The 25,100-nt window shown below is 35.3% G+C and overlaps 4 protein-coding genes and 1 long non-coding RNA gene across 5 annotated transcripts; 2 read left to right on the top strand and 3 right to left on the bottom strand.

The window, feature by feature from the left end:
• Nucleotides 1-430: 430 nt before the first annotated feature.
• Nucleotides 431-1,944, bottom strand: LOC132166277 (uncharacterized). The gene is made up of 3 exons (XR_009438557.1): nucleotides 1,774-1,944; nucleotides 1,230-1,652; nucleotides 431-1,143 (listed from the first exon to the last, which is right to left on the bottom strand). It is a non-coding gene; the product is annotated as an uncharacterized LOC132166277 (long non-coding RNA).
• Nucleotides 1,945-6,108: 4,164 nt separating this feature from the next.
• LOC132166403 (uncharacterized) lies at nucleotides 6,109-7,773 on the top strand. Its single transcript, XM_059577207.1, has 3 exons — nucleotides 6,109-6,321; nucleotides 6,688-6,755; nucleotides 6,841-7,773. The coding sequence occupies exons 2-3, from the start codon at nucleotides 6,727-6,729 to the stop codon at nucleotides 7,664-7,666; spliced, it is 855 nt and encodes a 284-aa protein (XP_059433190.1). The 5' UTR covers nucleotides 6,109-6,321; nucleotides 6,688-6,726; the 3' UTR covers nucleotides 7,667-7,773.
• Nucleotides 7,774-9,003: 1,230 nt separating this feature from the next.
• Nucleotides 9,004-14,404, top strand: LOC132165797 (alcohol dehydrogenase class-3). Its single transcript, XM_059576482.1, has 9 exons — nucleotides 9,004-9,119; nucleotides 9,256-9,392; nucleotides 10,393-10,439; nucleotides 10,526-10,851; nucleotides 12,580-12,662; nucleotides 12,751-12,826; nucleotides 13,544-13,701; nucleotides 13,777-13,938; nucleotides 14,027-14,404. Exons 1-9 carry the CDS (start codon nucleotides 9,086-9,088, stop codon nucleotides 14,141-14,143), a joined length of 1,140 nt encoding a protein of 379 aa, XP_059432465.1. The 5' UTR covers nucleotides 9,004-9,085; the 3' UTR covers nucleotides 14,144-14,404.
• A 3,169-nt stretch (nucleotides 14,405-17,573) lies between these two features.
• LOC132166278 (ammonium transporter 1 member 2-like) lies at nucleotides 17,574-19,398 on the bottom strand. Its single transcript, XM_059577071.1, has one exon. The coding sequence runs from the start codon at nucleotides 19,203-19,205 to the stop codon at nucleotides 17,709-17,711; it is 1,497 nt and encodes a 498-aa protein (XP_059433054.1). The 5' UTR covers nucleotides 19,206-19,398; the 3' UTR covers nucleotides 17,574-17,708.
• Nucleotides 19,399-21,072: 1,674 nt separating this feature from the next.
• LOC132166771 (uncharacterized) lies at nucleotides 21,073-24,788 on the bottom strand. Its single transcript, XM_059577655.1, has 8 exons — nucleotides 24,648-24,788; nucleotides 24,297-24,509; nucleotides 23,977-24,168; nucleotides 23,679-23,879; nucleotides 23,407-23,487; nucleotides 22,291-22,426; nucleotides 21,515-21,604; nucleotides 21,073-21,408 (listed from the first exon to the last, which is right to left on the bottom strand). Exons 1-8 carry the CDS (start codon nucleotides 24,750-24,752, stop codon nucleotides 21,335-21,337), a joined length of 1,092 nt encoding a protein of 363 aa, XP_059433638.1. The 5' UTR covers nucleotides 24,753-24,788; the 3' UTR covers nucleotides 21,073-21,334.
• Nucleotides 24,789-25,100: the final 312 nt, after the last annotated feature.

Genomic DNA, 25,100 nt, shown 5'->3' with positions numbered 1-25,100 from the left:
AATCAGCCCATACACATAATAATATTAATCTATTGAAAAAACAAATTGCTTATGAGCCCTCTTTTGTGATACGAAAACATTACAAAAATGATAGTTTTCATTTAAATTGGATTGGAGGAATTTCTTTTAACCTAGTCTATAAAAGTGATATGTGTCTAATTTTTTAATAATATGTGAGATGCACGTGATTTTTTAATCAAATTTATTCCAACTTTGTTCCTTTTATTAAAAAAAAACATGTAGGAAAAGAAAGGAAAAAAGGATCTGGGTGTCTCCGTAACCCATTTTTGTCACTTTTTTTTTTTTTTTTTTTTGGTTCCTCTTGCTGTTTCCAACCTACCAAACAGGGCATGATCTGAAGATTTTTCCATCATTTAGGTAGATAATTATGACTGAAAATCAAACAGAAAAATTATAGTTGGACAAATGAAACAGAGGTTATAGTTGTTTGTCACATGGTATTGATAGATGGCAAAGCAAATTTGTTTATGGATTTCATTGAATTCAGCAAGTATATCACATTCTGTAATATATTTCACTTTCTCTTTGTCATGTTGGTGCCTTGGAAATGCAGGGCCACAACTTTCTCATCCTTTAGTTGATAGACACCATCAAAGCTGCTGAAGTGCTCTGTATGTCACTAAGGGGTTGGTTTCAGCTGATAGGAGATTTCATTAAAGCTTCTTCAACATGAACAGCCCAGAAATGGTGGATTTTTAGGAAGGAATATGATTATACGGTACACCAACGATGAAAACAACTCCAATGTGTGGATTGGGAACCGACACACACCTATACAAAAGTAGTAAGGGAAATCTCACAATGGTCGCTGACGGCCTGTTGAAGATTCTGCATGATGGAGGGAACCCCAATTCCATTGAATGCTAATGAAGCAACACCAAACTCCATTGCTACTGTAGAAAATTCAGGAAACCTCAAAGTGACAGAGCTGGATTCTGAAGAATCAACCAAGATGGTCTTTAATGCAAAGCTTTGATTGAGTTACTCTGTTTTGCGGTAACTGATGACACTTGAGAGAGAAGTCCTCTCGAACATGAAGAGATTCTCGGACAGTCTTGTCGTTTGTTCAGATCATGCTACACAGCACGTGTTGATAATTCTGAAAAATAGACAACCAAAGTGCTGCTTGCACAAAAACAGAGACATATATGTGAGATTAGATTAGAGATTAAAAAAAAAAAAAAAAAAAAAGTATAAATTGAGATTACATTAACAATATTCTATAAAGGATTAGATAATCAAAGCTTTGCCTTAAAGACCATCTTGGTAGATCAATATTCTTCAGAATCCAGCTCTGTCACTTTAAAGCTTCCAGAATTTTCTATAGTGGCCATGGAGTTTGGAGCTGCAGCTACAGTAGCATTCAATGGAATTGGACTCCTTTCATCATGCAGAATCTTCAATAAGCCGTCTGCCTCCATTGTGAGATTTCCCTTACTACCTTTGTGTGTGTGGGTTCCTAATCCACACATTGGAGTTGTATTCATCGTTGGTTTTCCATATTCCTTCCTAAAAATCCACCATTTCCGGACTGGTTGTGTTAAAGAAACTTAATTGAAATCTCTCATCAGCTGAAACTAACCCCATGGTGATAGTAAGGAAGCACGAAGACCCAGTTCATCCATCTCGCCCTACACCCAATACGGAAATGTAAGTGAGAAGAAAATAAATAAATAAATCAACAACTTGCAGTGAATTTTTTTTTTTTTTTTCTCAGGAAACAAACAGAGGAGGCAAGAGAAAGCTGTGTACTCTTTAGAAGAGGTTGCAGGAGAAGGCGAAGACGACGGTGAAGATGATCTGAACCAACACGCGCTTCTCTTGATCGCGGCGGCATTTGTTAGCGTCCGCCGCCGCGATCAAGAGAGAGCAGAGCCCGCCTTATTGGGTTTAAGGTTTTTTTTCAAGATGAGCTGCCGATCCAAGGTTGTCTTTGCTATTTATAGAGCTGCTGCTGCTCTGCTTCTATTTCTCAATCATCTTTAATTTCTTAGATGCCCTTTCACTTTTACATAATTTTAAAATGAATCAAATGTAATTCCTTTTGCGTTTTCCACCCCTATTTTTTAAAAAATTTTAACTAGGGACTAGGGATTTGTAGAAGAGCAGAAGATGACACCAAGTTTCTTCTTCACCCTTGCCTAACATCTTTGGTACATGGCAGAAAGTTTTGGCCCCTTAAATGGCTGTGATTGGAAAAGGGCCGGACTGGACCGGGCTCAAAAGTAAAAAAATTTCTTCTCAAAATCAGCTCCAACATTCTTGCATTTTACATCACATCAATCATTTTTTATTATTATTTAAATAAAAGAATCACTACAAAACAAATTTTTTCACTTTTTTTATACAAAACATTCTTATTTTTTTCTCTCATGTCAATCAAACATGCTATACTACCGTTCAACTCCCTTTTTTCATTCTATTGCGAAACACAGCCGTGGAGACCCAACATCCAAAAATGATACTTTGAGAGAGGTTAGGTGCAACAATTCATTTTATTTTATGAAAGGTTGATATGTGACTTTCTATGCATGAAAAAAAATGAAGATGGCAAAAGTAATATTAAGCAAACGCAAAATATGTGCTATCACAAAAGTAATATTAAGGTAATAGACTAATTTTGTTCATCATCCTATTATTTCTTTTCTATTTTCTAAGTTGATGTGCCGTGAAAAACAAGTCTCATTAATTTTAAGGGATAAGAAAGAGATAATGGGATGACAAATAGTCACGAATTACGTGATATCACAGTTTGACTTTAAGTCATTTGCCTACCCTAGTCTTATCACCAACGCTCTCCCCATCATGTTACTTCCTTTAAACACGTAAAAACAGGGAGAGCTTTCGTAATAGTTTGGTTTTTTTGATCAAATTATTAATCAATATTTTCCTTAAATGTTCATAGATTAAAGCATCATCTTCATTGTAGTTTGTAGGTAAGCCTAAACTGGGACGGGGAAAGTGACCAAACAACTTTTATTCCCAAAGTTCATGTGTAGTGAAAAACACGTCACATTAAATTCAAGGGATAAGAAAGAAATAATAGGGATGACGAATAGTCACAAATTACATGTTATTACAGCTTGACTTTAAGTCTTTTGCCTACCCTAGTCTTATCACCAACGCTCTCTCCATCATGCTACTTCCTTTCAACACATAAAAATTGGGAGAGCTTTTATTATAGTTTGGCTTTTTTGAGCAAATTATTAATCAATCTTTTCCTTAAATGTTCATATAGATTGAAGCATCATCTTCATTGTAGTTTGTAGGTAAGCCTAGAATGGGGCGAGGAAAGTGACCAAACAACTTCTATTCTCGAAGTTGATGTGCAGTGAAAAACGCGTCACATTAATTTCAAGGGATAAGAAAGAGATAATGGGAGTGACGAATTCAAAAACTACGTGTTATCACAGCTTGATTTTAAGTCCTTTGCCTACCTTAGTCTTATCACCAACGCTCTCCCCATATGCTACTTCCTTTCAACACGTAAAAACAAGGAGAGCTTTTATTATAGTTTGGTTTTTCTGATCAAATTATTAATCAATCTTTTCCTTAAATGTTCGTAAATTGAAGCATCATCTTCATTGTAGTTTGTAGGCAAGCCTAAAATGGGAGGAGGAAAGTTACCAAACAACAACCACATGGCAATCAGTTGTTGGATCCCTTCCCCCACCTTCCTCCCCCTCTTTTATTTCCGAGATTACATGTAGACATAATTTACCGCAACTAATAATGACGTCCCACCCACTCCCTTAATTTCGATCCTCACTCGTGGAGTTTCGTGGGATTTTCTTATTTTCTCGATGGTTATATTTATTATATTGGGTCGCATCTTTCTCAAATTACAGTAAAATGCTAATTATATCTATCTAGTTTGAATGTATCGGTTGAGTTGCTTGTATTTGTATTTGTATATATATATATATTTTTTTTAAAAGTTGCAGTTAGAGGAACAATTCATGTTGGTGCGTTGAATTTGGGTTGTGTCAATGCATAAATATAAAACTATATATGTCAAGTTAATCTGACATATTTAATTAAACTAGTCATACTTTTTAACTATAACCTTCAAATTTTGTATTGAGTTTGTGTTAAATTCGTTGGTTATGTCAAAAATTATCAATTATTATGTTGCATGTCAGGTTCGACTGTTCGAGTTATGTTAATGTATGAATATAAGACTATATATATATAGGTCAACCTTATTCTGACTCATTTGATTAAAATGATCATATTTTTTAACACTAGCCATTTAATTTCATATTGGGTTCGTGTCGGATTCGCAGATCACGTAACAAATTGTCAATTTTAGTTTTAGTTTTTTCTTATATACTTCAAAAAAATAATAATAATAAATAAAATAAAATAAAAAAACATTTCCCACCTACTCACCAAACCAGATGTATGAATTGGGAGCCAATTTCAAATGTCAATTTTTTTATTTTTTTATTTTTTTTTCTGAAAATATGTTAGGAGTCAATAAGTTCTTCATATTTGACCTATATTCTCTTACAATTAACTATTAGATTTATGGAGTCCACCATTGACTTACGTAAGATCTACATAAGTCTATAAATCTAATTATTAATTATAAGAGAATATGAGTCAAATATGAAAAATTTATTGACCTCTAACATTTTTTTTTTTCTTCTGCCATTTTATTGCCATATGAGCTGAAACCCACGCTAGACACATGGCATAGACCATGCATACACCCCCTTCCACCACATCACGCCACGTCATTTACACTCTACAATCGGACGACAACTCACACCCTTCTTAAACTCTTTTCATCCAACTCTGTTAAAGACTTTTGTCATAATTGTCTTTACTCGATCAAAATAAAAAATTGAAGCTTTAACAAAAATAGACAGAAAAAAAATTCAAAAAAAACAAAAAATTATGCCACGTGACGTCTACAATTGACACATATTACATGTCAAATGAGAGTCACGTGGCACTAATTGATAGATTTGACTTGACATTCGATTAATTAATTGGACAATATGTTGACAGATAGATCAATTTGAAATTAGAGAAAAACCTAAGGACTTAATTGTTAACATTAAAAATTTAAGGACTAAATTGAAATTGCATGAAAACATAGGGATTAAATTTAATTTCCCCCTCCCCCCCCAAAAAAAATCCCAAAATTGCAACCCACTAGGTCCAAAAGGCCTCAATAGGATCTTTGGACTAAAATGCAAAACTTAGGAATGCTCACTTTCCAAAAAAAATTATAAAATTTGCTCTCAAAATGATGTGTCACAATCCTATAAGACGGAGATTCATAAATTACATGGGATTAAGTTACATAATTTAGTGAGCAATTTTTGAATTTTTTTTTTGGAAAATGTAACATTTCTCAAACCGAAAAAGCATGTACGCAATCTCAATGGGCTAAAAGGGCATTGGGCTTCTGGGCATCTCTAAGCATCTGCTTAGCCCAATAGACAGCTTAGCCCAATAGACAGAAAAAAGGTTCATTACTAATAATTTATACACTAAATATGACAAAAAAAAAAAAAAAAAAAAAGAAAAAAAAGAAGAAGCTAGTTATGTTGTTTAATATGACCCTGGCCGGTGATGAATTTTAGTTAAGGATGTTCAAACTCCAATTGAATATGAAGATTCATTTTATGAGGTTATATGGAATTATTTCATGCTCGAAAACATAAGATTTTTTAGGTAAATTTTCACAAATTTAGTATATAACAATAATGATAATAATATATATTTTATCATGCCAAAAAATAGATGAAAATATATTTATATTTTTAATATAATTTTTTTTTTTCATTTTGACCTGAAAACAATACTAAATAACTTGAGAATTTTGTTAACATCTCTCCATTTACATAATAATAATAATAATAATGCACGGAGAAATAAAATAAAATAATCTAAAATATTTCCAAAAATTTACTATAAAAAAAACTATTTCCAAATCACTCTTTACATTAAAATTTTTATTTGATAAAAAGACAGCCCCAAATTTAAATTTACAAAAAAAAATAAAATAAATAAAAGAGTAGTGCATCTATATAATATCCTTATTGTGACAGGAAAGGAAACGCGCAACGGCTAACGAGTCCCGTTCATTCCTAACGAGTCGGTGATTTAGGTCGGTGATTGAAGTCGGTGATAGAGTACTATAAAACAGTCCCCCCATTCATTCCTAACGAGTAACAGCTAGGTTGTTAATTCTTGCGTCTCATCTCTCTGTTTTCTCTCTCAAATTCAAATTTCTCAATCAGTTTCCGATCATCGATTTCTTCGACGAAGGCGAGCTAAAAGAAGGTGAGATTTCTTAATCACACAAAAAAACTGAACCTAGGGTATTTTATTTTTTTTTCCTGTTTTCTCGGGTTTTCTCGGCAGCTAAACAGGGTTTAAGATAATTGTTCTTGGGTTACGGCGTCTTTTGGTATTTTCATTAAACCCGTTTCCGAGAGAATGCAAGAAAAGAAAGAATAATAGTCAAGATTTTAAATCTTTTTATCCCCATTGTTTCTTGTTTCTGTTTCATTGTTTTTGTTTATAAAAAAAAGGTTAAATATATATACGCCTAGTGTGTTCAAGACTCAAAATCTTGGGTTTTCTTTTTGTTTATGTTTTGGCTGCCGGAGAACTGAAACTAAAATTGAATTATGAAATTTGTTGCAGAGAACTACAATTAAGCCTGTGCAATCTACTGTCTCTTCCATGATGAACATCTCGGTTTCACAAGTCCGGTTAGTTATCAAATAGATTATAACCTTTTCTTTTTTCTTTTCTTTTCTTGTTTTTGACATAGTTTCTGATGGGATTTGTGTGTAGGGATAAGCCTGAGAAAGTGTTGAAGGCCAAAAAGAAAGTAACATTCGACCCCAATGTAAAAATCTATGAATATGTTTCCTGCAATGAAGTTTCAGATTTTTATATGGAGAATGAAGGTAATTACCAGAATTGCAAGGAAACTGATGATGAGCTAGACTATGAGGATGGTTATCTTGATAATATTGATGATCTCAGTGACAGAGATGACAATGGGGGACTAATGGATAATGACTTGTATGATGATGATGAAGGAATTGTGGAATTGAGGAGAACGATTTCTGCTCCTCCCGTGTTCACTGAGGAGTTTGATAGTCCCATGCCAAGAGGTAGGCATGGTTATGTTCATGCCGTGCTGAACCCAGTAGAAAATCTAAGTCAGTGGAGAACTGTTAAAGCTAAAGGGGCACCTTCAGTGAGAACCGGGAAAGAGAACTTTGTTTCAAATCAAGAACCCCAGGTTCCCTTCAGTTCAGAGCCAAGTGTAAAGGAATTTTCATTCAGTTTGAAGCCGAAAGGTGATCAAGCCAAGATGTCAAACCAGAAAATACCATGGAGTTCTTCAAGTCGATGCCTTGATGAGATGTCCACAATAAGCACTGCTGGGACCTACTGGAAGCACAGTGGGCCTTCCTTTGTAGGAAGAGATAAAGCATATGGTTCTATGATTGTGCAAGATAAAAGAATGAATCAGTTGGAAGAGGTGAAGCCAATTAGGTCTAACCCATATGCTCGAGATAGGAGTGCTTCACATAATCCTCTGTTGATGCCAGTTGAAAATCTTGCTCAGTGGAAAGCTCTTAAAGCTAAAGGTGCATTGGAATTTTGAGTGATGTTTTGTAGCAACTATATAATAGTTAGATCAATTTAGTTTTGTATGACAGTTACTAGCTGTTGTAATTTCTTAACTTTTTTATAAAATTCAATTTTCATTCTTGGTGATTGCATATTGATATTCCTTTCTACATTCAATTAAACCAACCAATTCTACACCGTGGCAATGAAAATTACCATTAAATCCAAAATTTAATAATAATTCATTCATCTTCTTGGTCGCTTGACCCTCCCTCCACAGTTAACCGCCAAATGTCTATAAATCTAGAGCCTCACCTACTCTGAAATGAACAACGCAAGTGAATACATTTTGAGCTTAAAATAAAGAATATATATAGCTTTTTAACTTAAAATATATAAAAACTCTTCCGCCATCGCCGCCTCTAGCTTATGTTGAAAACTAAAGATCACGTCAAACCCAATTTTCACCTACCGTCAAAAATTAAGCCATAACCGTCGACAGTTAGAAAGCCGAAAATTCTGAACACCCCTAATTGAGATAAATTTAGATAAACCATTCACACATCTCGATATCAACACACACAAACCTAAAAGCAAAATTATTTAATAGGTTTGACTAATCAATATTTGTTTATGTATTTATTTTTATTTTTTATTTTTGGTACGATACTTCCTAACAACACGCATCAAGAAACGGGACATCACATTTTAGCAGGAGATGATGACACCTTTGATTCAGAATCCAAATTAATTATTTGGTTTGTCCCCATTCATAAACTCAAGTTGTGCTCAAATTAGCCCAATAAAACAATAGCTAATCCTATATTAAGAAAATGTTCTTCTTACAAAATATTAAATAAACATATTTTATGAATTCCGAACCTTGAATTTATCATATTAATTTTTTATTTTTCTTTCTTCACGACCCCACTAAAAATTAAGATATTGAATTCCATATCTTAAAAAATCCATATAATTAAATGAATTGAAATGACAACGAATTATTATTATTATTATTATTATTATTTTGTATGTCATGTCTATAATTTGTTTTTATATGTACTTCATGTTTGTAATGTTTTTATTTTAAATTCAAAATACTCACATCAATTACTAAAATATAAATTACTACCCAAAATTTCACATAATATTCATTTTCATTAACTTCCACTTGAATTTATAAGAAAATTAAGAGCTTAATTAAAATCAACTTTGCCCAACATAAGATTAGAGTCGCAAGTATTCATGGGATCCAAACCCGAACCCGGCGCTTTCACCCTTAGCGAATCCCCGGGTTCGGGTCAGTTCTATTTGGTCACACCGACTCACACCACAGAGCTGTGTATATATACTAGATAGCTGTGGTTGATCCACAAACTCAATAATTTGCCTAATCTCTACTCACAGCGTCTCTCTCTCTCTCTCTCTGCATTTGTGGTGCTCAGTCTCTGTCATGGCTACTCAAGGTCAAGTCATTACCTGCAAAGGTACTCTCAATCTCTCTATGCATATACATGTATATGTGATTGTGATTGTGTTTGTGTGTGTGAGTATATGTGAAAACTCTGTAATGGGTGTGGTTCTGATTGTGATCTGTAATTGGGTGCAATGAAAATGCAAAAGCGGCGGTGGCCTGGGAACCCAATAAGCCACTGGTGATCGAGGACGTGCAGGTGGCTCCGCCGCAGGCCGGTGAGGTTCGAGTCAAGATCCTCTTCACTGCTCTCTGCCACACTGATGCCTACACTTGGAGTGGCAAGGTAGACCCTTTATTTTTTTTTTCTCACATGATCAGTATTTTCGACAATTCTTTTTTTCTTCAGATTGGTGAATTATAGTCAGTGAGATACAAATTTCATATACTCTGTACAACGGTTTCTCCGATGTTTGTTTGTTTGGTTGAAGATGCTCTTCTTGTTTTATCGTAGCACAGTTTGTTTGGTGGTTTATTGTAAGTTTTGGGCAATTTGTGAAGATGGTGTTGTTATTTCTTTTAAAGTTACACTTGTGTTTCTTTTTTTTCCTTTTTTTTTGGGTTTTTAACTTTTAGATCATGGGTTTGATTTGCAAAATTTATTTGCTTGCTTTTAAAAATAAATGGGTGGTCATTCCATGAAATTTGAGTTACCTCATTTGTATTTTGATATAAAATTTGGTTCAAAAACTGTAATTGGGAATAGGACATTGACAAAAATGGCAGGCTTTGACATAAACAATTGTGAGAACTCTTAGGAGTTCATGGTATAATAGAACTGAACCGATGCTATCAGTTCTGTTAAATTTTTCAAAAGTCAAGGTTTTAGATGATGCTTGTATTCTTTCATGTGCTACAAGGCCATCTAATTCTTATGTTGCAATGAAAGGTCTGCATAAGTCAAATTTAGGGCATATTGTGGAGAAGGCATAGTAGTAGTCTGCTTTTTCCTTGTGGGTTTGATTGAAAATTACTTGGTTATGTCGTCTACCATCTATTTCCCACTCTCTCTCTCTCACACACACATACATGCACACACATACACACATAGATTTAGACATGCACATACACAGACACGTGGGAGACGTGGGATTTTTTTTGTGGGGTGAGGGTGGGGGTGGGAGTTGTGTAGGATACAGTGAATGCTATATATCACTAAACTTTTGTCTGCGTTTTCTATGCTTCCAGCAGGGATATCAATAATGTGTTGTGTGTTTTTTAAATTGATGTCTTTAGTATCCTTTTATTATCTACTCTAATATGGAGTCATGTTATCTGTCTTATAGGACCCTGAAGGTCTCTTCCCATGCATTCTTGGCCATGAGGCCGCTGGGTATGTTAAGTGAACTCTGCCATTGAAGATATTAGCTATCTGTGGTGTTCGTTATGCTGAAAAAGGGTTAATTTATTTCGATACAGGATTGTGGAGAGTGTTGGCGAAGGTGTAACTGAAGTTCAGCCTGGGGACCATGTTATTCCCTGTTACCAGGCAGAATGTCGAGAATGCAAGTTTTGCAAATCTGGGAAGACAAACCTCTGCGGAAAAGTTCGTTCTGCAACTGGAGTTGGCATCATGATGAGTGATCGCAAGAGCCGTTTCTCTGTAAATGGAAAGCCTATCTATCATTTCATGGGAACCTCAACATTTAGCCAGTATACCGTTGTTCATGATGTCAGTGTTGCAAAGATTGATCCAAAAGCTCCTTTGGAGAAAGTATGCCTTCTGGGGTGTGGTGTTCCTACTGGTAAGAATTTATCATACTTCCCTCGGAATATCTTAAAGTTACTTTATTATGATTGGCCTGTTTAATCAGCCCATAACTCTTAGATGTTCTCTATTGATATTTTAACTGCGTATGGATATTTAAGTTGGAGATTTGATGCCTATATATACCCTCTGTGCTATAAAATTATTGTCCTTTCTTATCAAAAAAAAAAAAAAAAATTATTGTCCTTTCTTGGCTTTGGTGATAGATTGTCAAACTTCATGCAGAGGAATATTCATCAAACTGCTCTGTACAATATAATATCGCACTACTTCTCAAAAAGAAAAAAATATATATAACATCGCATGTCTTTGGAGCTTGCGTGTATCAACCCACCTTTTCCCTTTTTTATATTTCAGCGTTGATGAGGTAGCAATCAAATAAACAATGTACAGGTGTACTATGAGATACATTTTAGACTCACACTTGGACATATAAAAAAGATGGGGGTTAGTCATGAGCAAAATTATTGAAAGGAATTTCCTGGGTTTCCTTAGTATAAATACTTATCTCAGCTCACATGCCGTTCCTTTAACTTGCTGAAAGGCCATTACCTACTCTTGTCCATTTCATAAAATGTCATGTCTATCATTCTTTCTTCAGTTTGAACTACATCAAAATATTTCTTGTTATCAGTCTGGGGCAACACTTTGCACTGCAATTGATTTAGTAAGAGTTTTAAAACATTATTTTCTTGGAATTCTTCAAGATATTAGGGGCCATTACCCAGCAGGATCCTGCAGGGGGGAACGTGTCATTGATGTGGGCTAAGTAAGAAATTTCAATTCAAGTACCTCCCACATGAACACATATTACCAGAAAAAATTTGAATTTAATACTTTTGATTTGTGACTATTTTAAGCATGCTGTGGCATACTTTCGGAATTTGTTCTTAATTTCTCTTTAGCATTTGATAAAGTTTCTTTGGAAAATGGAAACTGTCACCTGTTCTGTTTTTCTTTCAAGCTGGTACTCACATATGTATTGTTGGAATAATGACCATACTGCTGACGTTCACAATTCACACGTTGTTTGATACCAAATCATTCATGTCCTCATGGTTTCTGATTTTTATTTTTTTTAACCATCCTTTCTTGATTGCAAAATAATTTGAAAAGATTCCTAGGGATGGAATATGGATAGATCAGCGGAACACTCCGCTCATGACTTGGTTCTAAAATATGCTTTGAAATATGTTTGATGTGGAGTTATGGGCATCATTTCTCCCCAATGTTTAAGTTCACTGCGGACGTTATTAATTAAAGATTAACATGTGGGACTATTGGCCGACTTTTTACTTTTTTTTTTTTTTTTGGTCTGGCTTATGTAATTACATCTTTGATCAAAGCATATATTTATCAACTCTTTTTTGCTAGTCATAAAAAAATTTGAATTAATTTTCAATTGCAAAAATAGTTGTGGGGTCCAAACCTATGTAAATAAGCAAATGCATAGATATAAAGAGTACTACAGTAGAAACCTAAATCATCTAGCCATCTAGAGTGGTGAAAAAGTCGTCATTGATGGGGTCATGGTATAGAAAATAATATTTTTATGCGGATTTTTAAAAATTTTGGGGTTGCCAAAGACCTTCCCAACCCAGATAACAGTGATGTGTGTGTTTCTCTTTAACCTTTTTTTTTTAATAAATGAAATTATATAAGCCACTAATTATGTGTAGACCTGGTTATTATAATTTTCTTTTAGGGCTTGGAGCTGTTTGGAACACAGCAAAAGTAGAACCAGGTTCAATAGTTGCTGTTTTTGGCCTTGGAACTGTTGGCCTTGCGGTAACTCTCAACTCTCAAGTAGTACCTTTTTGTCATGTTCTTGTACTGACTGACTATTTTAATGATTCATTAAACTATTACTTGACAGGTTGCAGAGGGTGCAAAGGCAGCTGGTGCTTCACGAATCATTGGCATAGATATTGACAGCAAAAAGTATGATGTAGGTAAGTCAAACTAATTCCAAAAATTCCCCGAGTAAGAATACATGGATCATGACTTATTCAATCGATAGATATAAGGAATAAAAATCCAAAGAAAGGTTTGTCATTCAATTAGAAAAAGAATAAAAACCTTTTGATTTATAACTTCTAACCCTCTTTTTTATTTAACTCTTTTTGGTTAATGTTTTTTTGGAGTCCGGCACACGAGGACTGAATATCACATATGAATCATAGTTATAATAGATTTTACAAATTATTATTTGAATGTTGCCAATGACATTTTATAGATCAGCTCTGAGTAGTGAGCAAAAAAGAAAGTGTAGTCATGTACTTGAGGAAACCATTACTAGGAAAATTACAGCCCCCCCAACCCACCCTATGAACTGCAAGCCAGACCATGTGTCTGAATCAATGGTACTTCCGCGTCTAAAAAGCTGGTGTTCCCAACACTGTGTTGATCAATGTGAATAAAAAGGGGCATTTGGCTGAAACTTTGGGAAGAGATTATGATTTATAGGGAAGCTAAAGAAAAGAAAATGAGCGGGAGGGGTTTTTAAATTGCTGTACACTGCTTTCAAGTTGTTCTTAATTACAAAAAGGGTTGTGAAGGTCTATTTATAGAGCTGTTCCTCCCATTGTAAGTTAGATATGTATACCTACCTCAAAGATGAATGTCATGTTTCTATGACTTATTTGCTTATATTGCATTGTGACCCGCAGCTAAGAATTTTGGAGTTTCCGAATTTGTGAATCCAAAGGACCATGATAAGCCAATTCAGCAGGTTCTTGTTGATCTCACGGACGGTGGTGTTGACTACAGTTTCGAGTGCATTGGAAATGTCTCGGTGATGAGGGCCGCTTTGGAATGCTGCCATAAGGTGAGTGTTCTGTGTGAATTTGTGGCTTAATGGTATCTACACGTATAAAAGTTACGATTAATCAAAAATTTACAGGGCTGGGGAACATCCGTTATCGTGGGCGTTGCAGCATCTGGGCAGGAGATATCCACCCGTCCTTTTCAGTTGGTGACCGGTCGCGTCTGGAAAGGCACAGCTTTTGGTGGTTTTAAGAGCCGTTCACAGGTTCCTTGGCTAGTAGAGAAGTATTTGAAGAAGGTAACACATTTCACAAGTGTTGAATATGTGACTACTCTAGTAGAGGTTATGATTCATGAACTCATCTTTCCTGGTTCATATTTTGCAGGAAATAAAGGTTGATGAGTACATAACTCACAATTTGACTCTTGGGGAGATCAACAAGGCATTTGATCTGATGCATGAAGGGGGTTGTCTCCGGTGCGTGCTTGCAACGGAGGCATAAAGCGAGCCTCTCAGTCTTATGGCAAGTTACTTGTGAAATAGTAGACTTCTTTTTTTGAAGTAAAAATATGTGAGTGTATGCCGGTGATCAATAAAATCCCTCTTTAAGTCTTAAGCCGTGTCTCTTTTGCTGCCTTATCTACCAAGTATGTATATGAATTTATGAATGCGAGTTCTTTCATTGTGGTACTGAGCATTCATGCATTGATGATATGTGATGAACAAAGTGCCTGTTTTTCTATTTCATCACAAGCTTGCCTCACTTTGTTTTTGTCCTCTTGTTCTCGTTCTTGCTATTTTATATTTCAGTAGTGCTAAAAATTACATTTTTATTGTACCCCTATCCTATCATGTTAACTTGCCAATGTAAATTAGTCATTTTTTTTTTTTTTCAAAAAAAAACAAAAACAAAACAAAATTATTGGAATTGTCACTTCAGCAGGATAGAATATTGATGGGATAAACATGTAATTTCTAGTATTACTATTTATATTCTATTTTCTTAACTACTAGCATTGGAGCTCAAATGCGAGGATCAAAATCTTTATTTCAAGTAAAATAGAGAAGAGTCATTTTGTAGTCCTAAATTAATATTTCATTGCATGATGTTGTCACGGCATTTAAAATTTATAAGTGCCGTAACACTGTATACACATTAAAAGAATGTTATGCCACAAGAGTGATACTCTATTGTGTAGTCTCTAATCGTGGGAGAGGCTGGAGTCTTACCATTGGTAAATGCCAATGGTTAGAGGAATGTAACTCTAACCATTGTAAACGGAAAGGTAGATTTTTAACTTATTTATTTAAGGAATTTAAACATTTTAAATTTTAGTTCAATATTATACTCCTACGGGTAGTTCCTCTAAGAGTATGTTTGGCCCTTTGATTTTACCGGCTAAATGCACGTTTTAAAACAAAATCACAAAAAGTATTCCATTTGAAGAAAATAAAAATTGACAATTTGAAAATGTAGAAAATTTAACATTTTTGTACCACAAGTGGTGCATTTTATTTAAAAGCTAGGTTAAGACACTATATTTTCAAAGCATAAATTTTACCAAATACTTGGCCGTGCTTTAAAAATTGTGTTTTCATCGACAATATTTTAAAATTGCAAATTTTTTTTTTTTAAAATCACACGTAGTTGAAATTGCCAAACCAAATTAACACTAAATGCTTCCATAAGCATTCTCTATAGATTCATCAAAATAGCAATTTTGTTGAGCCAATTTGTAGAAATAGTCCAAAATGGGTCCCCATTAGCCTGAGAAATTTTTGGTGAGCGAACACTACTCAGCGATAATAGTGAGCATTTCTCACTCACCAAAAGAATAAAAAATCATTAAAATTTTAAGTTTCTCTCTCCTCCCTTTTCTACTTCCTTTTGGGTTTGGGTTTGGGTTTGAAAAAGAATATTTAACAAATAGAGAATCGTCTGTTTGGTAACATCCATTTAGTGAAAATGCACTCGAATCTTGATGGTTATCTTGATGATGGTTAGTTAGGTTATGATCTGTTGAACTATTAAGCTGACATGCCCATTATAACTTGTGATTCTTCATACTTTTGGAGTCAGTTGGGCTTCCCTATGAATGGGTAGAGCCCATTGGCATCTGGGCCCTACATCATCGAATAAAAAAGTTATCTTGCCAATTTTTTTAATTAATGGTGCCTGCTTGGCCTGGTTAAAATGATTAAAGCTTTAGATGGGTGATTCTCCACTGAAATTTTCATTCGACAACCTAAAATGCCCTCTTGCACCAAAAAAAATAAAAAATAAAGACTACCATAATTCATGGAGGCAGTTCATATAAATTGATTTTTTTCCCCTAATTTGGGCATTCTAGGATATTGAATTTAAATTACAACCGGTCCTTTGGTGTTTTATATTTGTTTTTTGGGTGTGATTTGGTCCACTCTGGCATCTCTATAATCTCTCATGCGATCAATAACAATCCCATAAACTACAGAAATTGATTTGTTACGTATGGGGTTAGAAGATTGGATTAGAAGTTGTGTTAGAGTAGATCTTGTTGAAGCACAGTTTTACTCAAGAGCTTTGAATGCACAAAAAGAAAAAGGGAAGGATCAAATGCCTAAATCAGAATTTGAGAGAGGGAGTATTAGCAACAAAAGAAAGTTTAAGAGCCAAGGTTGCGCTTACCCAAATATGAAGAAATGATCCGTCTTTTATAGGCTTGAAGTAGTGGGAGTCCCTTAACTAATAAATTACTCTTTCCTAAGTTTCTGTCCTTACCGAGATCTTAGGGATTAAGATCGTAGGATTCGGTAGTTACATGTATCATGTGATTTGAATATTTGTATGCGATCATTGGATAACATATCTGATTTGTATTTTAAATAGATGTGATAGCTTTTGTATGGATAAGATCACTTATTTATTAAGCGTTGTATCTCCCAAGATATTCGGGTTACTCTTGCTACCGAGAACTATGTGTCCTGTTCTCGGCTTCAAAGGTGTCAGATCTCATGGGTGTCGGATCTGTAGGTCTCGGAAGTTAAGGTTTCGGGCCTTACCTGAGACCTTACTGGGCTTGGACCTTTTTGTACTTAGATTGGGCCCGAGGATTGCTGGGCAAATCTTTATTTAACAAGGATCAACGTTATTTTAAGATTAGCTTTAGGAAAAAAAGATTAGTTTTAGAGAAATGTTTGTTTTCCATCTTTTAACCATCTTTGTATAAAATATTATCAAATTCAGCGGCACCATTAAATATGTGAGACCACATGTAAATTCTACAAATTTAATAATAAATTTGTAAAAAATACAAGCCCTACTAGCCTACTGATTGATCCAAAAGTTCTAAAACGAAACCGATTGATCCAAAAGATTTGATTAAATCTTTTTTAATGCTTAAGATGGTAATATCATTCATATTTAAAAAATAAAGATTATAAAAAAAATTTAAAAAATTAAATTAAATTAAATTAAAAAAATTAAAAAAAAAAAAACTTTTTAACCACCAACCTGACCCTCTCTCTTCTCACATATTTGGCAGCTGATCTGCGCCAGCTCATTTCAGTGCTGCCAACAGTGCACGAACCACAAATTTACATGGTAAGTTGGTAACACAAATTCACATGGTCTGTCACAGCTCATCATACCAATTCCCAAATAAACATCCTTTTAAAAAAATAGCAATTTTAAAATATGTAATTTAAAAATGTGATCGTTAAAAATGCAGTTAAACATTTACTAAAATTACAATTTGACGTTTAAAAACGCATTTTAACCTTTAAAATCTCAGTGATTTGAAAATGAAAAATGCACTCTTAAACAATACATTTTTTGTGATTTGTGAAATAGTAGCACAAACGTACTCTAATTGTCTAATACACTTCTTTAACAATACACAATAAGTTCTTTAGACACCTAGATTTCAAATTTTCATTGTGTACAGAAAACTTCATTTTAATTGAAATCTAAAAGAAACCAAGCATCAAGGACATAATTTTTTACTAATGGCAGACAGAATTAATTTCCTCTGATAATTGTAAACTATACAGGCTCAGGAGGGCTCAAAATGAAGATAAAAATCAAATCAAACAGATGAGGAATCCTTCTTTGTCAACTCAACCCTGCCTTTCAGATTATCAAGCTCACCTTCATCATTATATTCATAAGCAAATCCACCATGGCTAGTTAAATCCATTCCTGCCATCTCCTCCTCTGGTGAAATTCTCAAGAGCTTCAATGTGTGCAGTATCCAGAACAATGTCCCCATTGTAATGCTCACCCATCCTACAATCACCAAAATCTGCACAATGTGGGCTGCCAAGAGCTTTCCACCACCTCCCAAGAACAGCCCATACGGGCGGTCTGGCTTCCCCGGATAAACCTGGTTGACATATGCCTTGTTTGCAAACAAGGCAGTAAAGATTATCCCCCATGAGCCACACCCTCCATGAAGCTGTGCTGCTTCCAATGGATCATCATACTTCAATTTTTCAGCAAGCTTGTTGCAGCCAATGAGAACCCAAGCGGCTACAAACCCACATATGATTGCTGCCCAAGGATCAACAACCGAGCAGCCTGAGGTGATTGCTGCAAACCCACCTAGCAAACCATTGCAGACATCGGTGACATTCCAGTGGCCAGAAAGTAGGCGTTTCCCGAAAAGCGTGGTGAGTGCAGCGGAGCAACCGGCAAGAGTTGTTGTAACTGCTGTTCTCCCAACAGCACTCCATTGCCCATAATAAGAACCGCTCTGTCCATAAGTCTTCAAGATGTTGAGAAATGAACCAGGGTTGAATCCATACCAGCCAAACCATAGCAGGAAAGTCCCCAAAACTACTAGTGTGCCGCTATGTCCGCGCATCGCCACCGCCCGGCCGCCATGATCGAACCGGCCGATGCGCGGTCCTTCAATGAAGGCACCCCACAAACCAGCAGCGGCTCCAACCAAGTGAACAACACCTGAGCCAGCAAAATCAATCACCCCAGATCCAAACAAGAGGTTATCAGATCGAGCAGGGCTTGCCCAACCATCAGCAGACCAGAACCAATGAGAAACTATTGGATACACAAAACCAGTCAAGAAAGAAGAATATATCAAATACGCAATGAACTGCGTTCGTTCTGCAATCGAACCGCTCGTTATCCCGGCTGCCGCAATGGCAAAAGCCCATTGATAAAGGAAGTAACCATAGTCGAAAGAGGAGGAAGGAAACTTCTCCAGGCCAAAGAAATGCTTGCCAATGAACCCATTTGACGGCCCGCCAAATGCGAAGGCAAAGCCGAAGAGATAGTAGAATATCCCACCGGTTGCAGCATCAAGGACATTGGTGAGCATGATGTTCATTGTGTTCTTGGCTCGAACAGAGCCCGCGCAGAGCATGGCAAAACCAAGCTGCATTGAAAAGACAAGATAAGCAGAGAAGAGAAGGTAGGTGTTGTCGACAGCATAGGTTGTATCAACAAACATGTCCGAGATGGCATCAAATCGGCTACAAAGGTATTCAGCAGCTGCAGTGCCATTCCCTGCAACACCCAGTAGAGGGTGGAGGTCAGCAGCAGAGCAGGTGATAGCAGCTGCCATGATCGAGAAAAAAAATGAGCCTTTTCAAGGAGAAAAGAGAAAGGGTTACATGGGATTTTATAGAGATTCAAAGAGATTCCATGGGTGGGTGGATTTCTATAGAAAGAGATCATAACGCAGAGAATCATAACTGATTTCCCCTTAATAGGAAAATGTAACTAAACAGGAAATGATTGCTAGGATACAACCTTAATATGACAGGTGGCACGTCCAAATTTGTCTTTTTCTTCTTTCTTTCCATCTATATTTTGGTTCTGGTGTGTGAATTAAATTTGCTGCATATAAATCGGATTTGCAAGTTGGAAATCAAGTTGGATACAACTTCTTGTGATTGAAAATCAGCCACGTTATCATATTAAGGATATCACTTTTCAAATTATTAAATTTACCCTTTTGTAATATCAAAGTCTGGAGGTATTAAATTCGAACCTTGACTCTATAATTTATTTTATATTTTAAATTTTCAACCAAACAGATTTTTTTTAAAAAAATTAATAAATAAATAATGTGAGTAATGTGAGTTTTTTAGTAATTTTGGTTTAATTCTAATGAAAGCATAATGAATAAGAATAACTATTTTATTCTACCTTTATTTATTCTCAGTAATAATTATTCATTTTCTTAACAGAATACCAATTCCACATACCAAACGAGGCCTTAAACTTTAAAAATAAGTTTTCATCTTGTTTTTTGAAGCATTTTCATAGGATCTCACATTATCTCTTTCATACAGGTTAAGGTCTTGTTTAGGTGTACGTTTGAGGGGCCTAAAAGTACGATTAACACTAAAAAAGTCCACTTAAAGAAAAAAATATTCGTTTAGTAAAAAAAATTGAAAGCGTTTTCAAAGGTCCAAAAAGCCAAAAAATAACCAAAACCCACTTTTGGCAAAAGCTTAAAAATGAAGCTTTTGCTTAAAAAACGTTTTTTTTTTTTTTTTAATTTTTTTAATTTTTTTAATTTAAAAGCTTTATTTCTCAAACATGATCTAAGAGTGGGAAGGATACTTCCTTGTAACTCTTGTTTTCCTATTCAATTAGAAACGGTAAAAAGGAAGAAAAAAAAAAAAGTGGTGACTTTTAATAAAAACAAAAAATCGGCATTGAGCAAAAGGGAGATATAGAGCCTATCCTCATGGGTAGCATAACTTGATTCAAAAACTTAGGGGTAAAAATGGAGTAATTCTATAAGTCCCTCAAAGAATGATGTGGCTATTAAAATTACAATTTGATCAAAATTCAATAATGATCTATCACAAGTCCAATTGTGATTTTAATAGTCACATTATTCTTGAAAAAATTCAAGAAGAACACGAGAGGAATTTATAGCATTACTCGTGAAAAGGCGGTTACGGTTAGTACTTATTGGCTAAAACCATTAACCACAACTACCTAGGCGGTTAACAGTTATTAAATAAGAAAAATTGCTGAGTAATGCTACAAGTTTCTCTTGAGTCTCTCTAAGAATGATGTGACTATTAAAATCATCATTGAGCTTGTGATTGACCATTATTGGATTTTGATCAAATGATAATTTTAATAACCGCATCATTTCATATATATATATATATGCGCGCGCGCAGAGTTAGCGATAGCAGAATTAGCAGTTAGTAATTAGCATGCTATTATTTCAGCTGGATATGCGGTATTTTAAAATAATAATAATAATAAATAAAAAACCAAAGAGAGAGCCTATTCTCATGGAATTTGCCGCCGGATTCAAAAACTCCGACTTAAAATCTTAAGTGGTGTTTAACAAAAACAAAAGATCGAGATCGAGATTTAACATCTATCCTCTTCGAGTTTTGCTGCCCGATTCTAAAACCACCGCTTTTAACTTATTTGCACAAAAAATAAGACCACCTCACTTGACCCAATAAAATTTATTTATTTTTCTCAAAATCTCTGGTACAAGCATTATAATATTGAAAGTACCTAAATTAATGTCACATTTCGAAGGTTAGAAAGCCTCGTCTTCATTGATGATGATGATGATGATGATGGTGGCAACAGCATATGGTGTCCAAGGTTTAACGCCATTTCCTTGAAACGGGTGGCAAACAAGCAACATTCTAGCAAATCGCCTACCTACCTTCACGATGTTTGTTACTCATTGCCTTAATTATTTACTCATGGTGGAGGAGCCCACTTCCCAGCTTTGAACTCTTTATAGAAGCTGGAGCTTTTTGAAACAACATAAAAGACTGCATATGTAGAGCATCATATCAAGTAAGAAAACGAGATTAATTAAGAAACAGAACAGAAATTATATGTCTTAATGAGGATATGAAAACATTAGTGAAGACATACCTGGGATCCCTGGAATAATAAAGTTTGGTTCTTTTAGAACATCGTGAAGTGTTCTTTTCTCATTCACTTTCACCCATTTGGAGCCTTTGCCTGATGAGCATTAACCATTGAGTTTACATATATAAGCATGTGTTATTTAAAAAAATTAAAAATTAACAAAAGGGTGATGTAAGGAAATTGAAAGATCAATAGAAACATGCTTTCCACTTGCTATATGTGTAAGAGATGGGCAAGAATAAAGTCTACTCCTAAAATGCATCTAGAGTAAGATATCTAGGCATCACAGCTCTTCATGAACTAGTTTCAGGCATTATCTTGTGCTTTCTCGCTTCCTTATAATAATGGTGAAGTGACAATGTGATGATGCCGGGGCCTCGAGCTTGGTGAGCTTAAGCATATGTCTAGAATATAAATTTCTCTTGAAATGGACAAGAGCTCACATTAACTAATGAGCATAAGCACGTCTGATTCTCAATGGACAATGGAAGTATGTGTCACAGCCAAGTGGCTGCATGGTCGTGTATAGCTTCAGGACATCCTAAAAAGTAGTATGAACAAAAAGTGATAGTACCCACATACAAATCTATGTACACTATAGACGACCCACCGACTATCTGTGTCGCCATATGTTCTCCAATTCTGGAGTTTCAACAAACTCCCATAAAATGTCATGTTTGAATGCATGATCATCAAACCACTGACAAGAAGCAGAAATGGAGGACAGAGACGTGAGTTGATATAAAAAGTGGGGTAAAGGAGATTACAGAACATCCTACCTGCAGAGATTCCATGATTAGAATCCTCAGATGCATCTTTCTCTACTCCGTCAATACTTTCTAAATTAGATGCTGCAGCTCCCTCAAGGAGACAATGAAGAAGTTTTAACTTTGATAGACAAACTCCAGAACCAGCCTACTGAATCAAGAAGTAAGCAATTAGAAATAACGCTTAAAAATGATGGCACTATTTAAGATACAAAGAATAATTTTCTTGGACAACTTCTAAGTAAAAGCATCCTAGACAATTACAATGGTTTGGAGAACCTAAATGATAACTTTGGATTGGTGATCTCCGGCAAATCATTACGACAATTTCCCTTAGCATGATATCATGTGGAGCACTGCAACTGGTCTAAGAAGTTTGACACCACATATCATTTTCAATAGTCAAGCAGATACATGTAGACATGAATATAGCGGTGCAAAGTCACATATCGCCAAAACTCGATAGAGATATGAATAACAGATTCTTTAACCAAAATACAAACTGTTGGACATGTACAGAATGGGATTAAAAAGTAATAGAGAAAGATATAACCAGTGCCGTACCGATTTCATTAACTTTCTTAATCCTGCATTTTGGTTGCATGGAATTTTCAGTAAGTCCATATATTGGATCTTTTATGGTACATTTGACTTCATTTGCTGTATGGTAGAGATGAAGAGAAGATGGAAGCCATCTAAATACCCATACCAAGTGCTCCTAATCAAGGCCATTTAATATAGCTTTAAATAGGTAATAGAAGCACCAAGTCAGCTAATCTGTTCACGTCAACCCAACATTCTACAAAAACTTCAAGAGATAGTGTGCCACAGAACACCTGATAAAGTTTTCATTTTTTAAGATAATTAACACCCGATACAGAGAAAGTTGAGATTCTCGTTATTCTTATTGATCAACTACCATGGTCAAACTAGTAAAATATATTTGACTTAACCAAGGAATCAGAAAGCCATAAATGGTGTGACAAATCCAGAAATTTAAGGGAATTTGTTCAATGTTACAAAATAATTGGAACACTCTTAAAAAAGCAAGGCTTTTTTTTTTAAGTTATTAAAATGTGGAAAAGGGAATAAAAGTCACTGAAACAAGAATGACATAAAAGCGCTTACCTCATAGTATAACTCAATAGATTCACGGGTGTAATTTTTCTGTTTGTCCCATGGCAATGGTGGACAACTTTCTGAAAACATGTGTGAAAGCTAAGGAGATCATACAAAGCACATAAGTTTAGGGGCATTGCAATTTGCATGCCACATACAAAACTCATTAATATAACAGTTTTAAAAGTAAATTAAGCACCCCTCTCCCCACCCCACCCCACCCCAAAAAGAATAAAGAAAAAAAGAAGAAGGTATATATAGCAATCTACTAAAAAGGATATAATGTCAAGATGAGCTAAAAACATGTCGGTCTCACAGAAGTCCTCAATAAAATCGCTGGACATAACCTCTGCATACAGAAGAAGAACTGGCCAGTGAAGAATATTATTTTTATCTAATGCTGGCTTCCTTAATCCAGTAAGTTCTCGAAACATTGCCTTCCCAATCTTCAAGCCTCTATCTTCAATGGCAGAAACAAGGCCCTGTAAAGTTTCGGGAGAGAAGAACAAGGGGACATTTACATGAGCATCAAGGTACCAAAGAAAGATTTGTTTTGAACAGTGCATGCAGTTATCAAACCTTAGCCTCAGCAACAGCCCTGGAAACCTGAGCCTCACGTTGTTCATGCTCCAACCTCCGCGAATCAATCTGCTTTGCAAGCTTCTTTAGTTCTTCATTGTTTGGGTCATGTTCAAGTCCACTTTCGCAAAATGATTTCGCTTCAGCCAACAAGTTCAATGACAGAGTTGCTTTCGCAGCTCGATAAATTGCCTAATCAAAATTCATATCGTTTCATAAAACAATATCAAACCAAAAGAAGCACGAGGAAGTGAAAAATCCTTGCCAATCCAGCACAAACGGTATCTAGCTGAGAATTCCCACAAACACAAAATTACCACCTTGACGTTTTCGGGGAACAGCTTAATTGCCTCCTCAGCATCCATGAGAGCGCGTCTGTAATTTCCAAGAAGCAAATTCACATGGGCTCTATTCGAAAAGAGAATCGAGTGTTCAGAGTCGCTTAAAACCTTCTGATCAATTGCCCTCGTATAACAATCAATGGCATCAGAGTAGTGCTTTTTACCCATCTTTACATACTGGTTACCCTTTTCCTGCAAATCAATCGAACCCCAACAAATATCATCCCCAGAATCTTATTCGAGCATATAATGTTTTTCTCTGACATATATATATATATATATATATATATATATATATAGAGAGAGAGAGAGAGAGAGAGAGAGAGAGACCTTGAGTTCAAGGGCAGCAGACTGTTTGAGGGCAGCGATAGCTTCAAGGTCCGCTTTCTCGGATTCAGTGGTGGGATCCGAACCCGCTTCCATCCATAACGCCATTCCTCTTTTGCGTATGTTTGTGAGAGAGAGGGAGAGAGGGACACACACAGAGACAGAGACCCTACGGTTTGAGTTTAAGTGGTAAAGAAGAAGAAACTAGAAACAACTATGCTACATGTCGTTGCAAGAATAGGAGTAGATAGGATCTGCTACATGTCGTTTGGAACAAATGGTTGATTTGACATTGTGTTCAAATTTGGGGGGAAAATGGGAAAACTGAAATCTACTAACCAAACTAAAAACTTATAATTATATGCTGACACATGTCAACAATTTATATAATATTTTATAAAAAAAATGTAGATCAACATTTTTGTTTTCTCAAATATATTAACAAATAAATGATTT

The sequence above is a fragment of the Corylus avellana genome, chromosome ca11 (assembly GCF_901000735.1).
Source record: "Corylus avellana chromosome ca11, CavTom2PMs-1.0".
Lineage (NCBI taxonomy): Eukaryota > Viridiplantae > Streptophyta > Magnoliopsida > Fagales > Betulaceae > Corylus > Corylus avellana.
The sequence above is the reverse complement of the archived record's forward strand: the minus strand, read 5'-3'. Positions and strand labels throughout refer to the sequence as shown.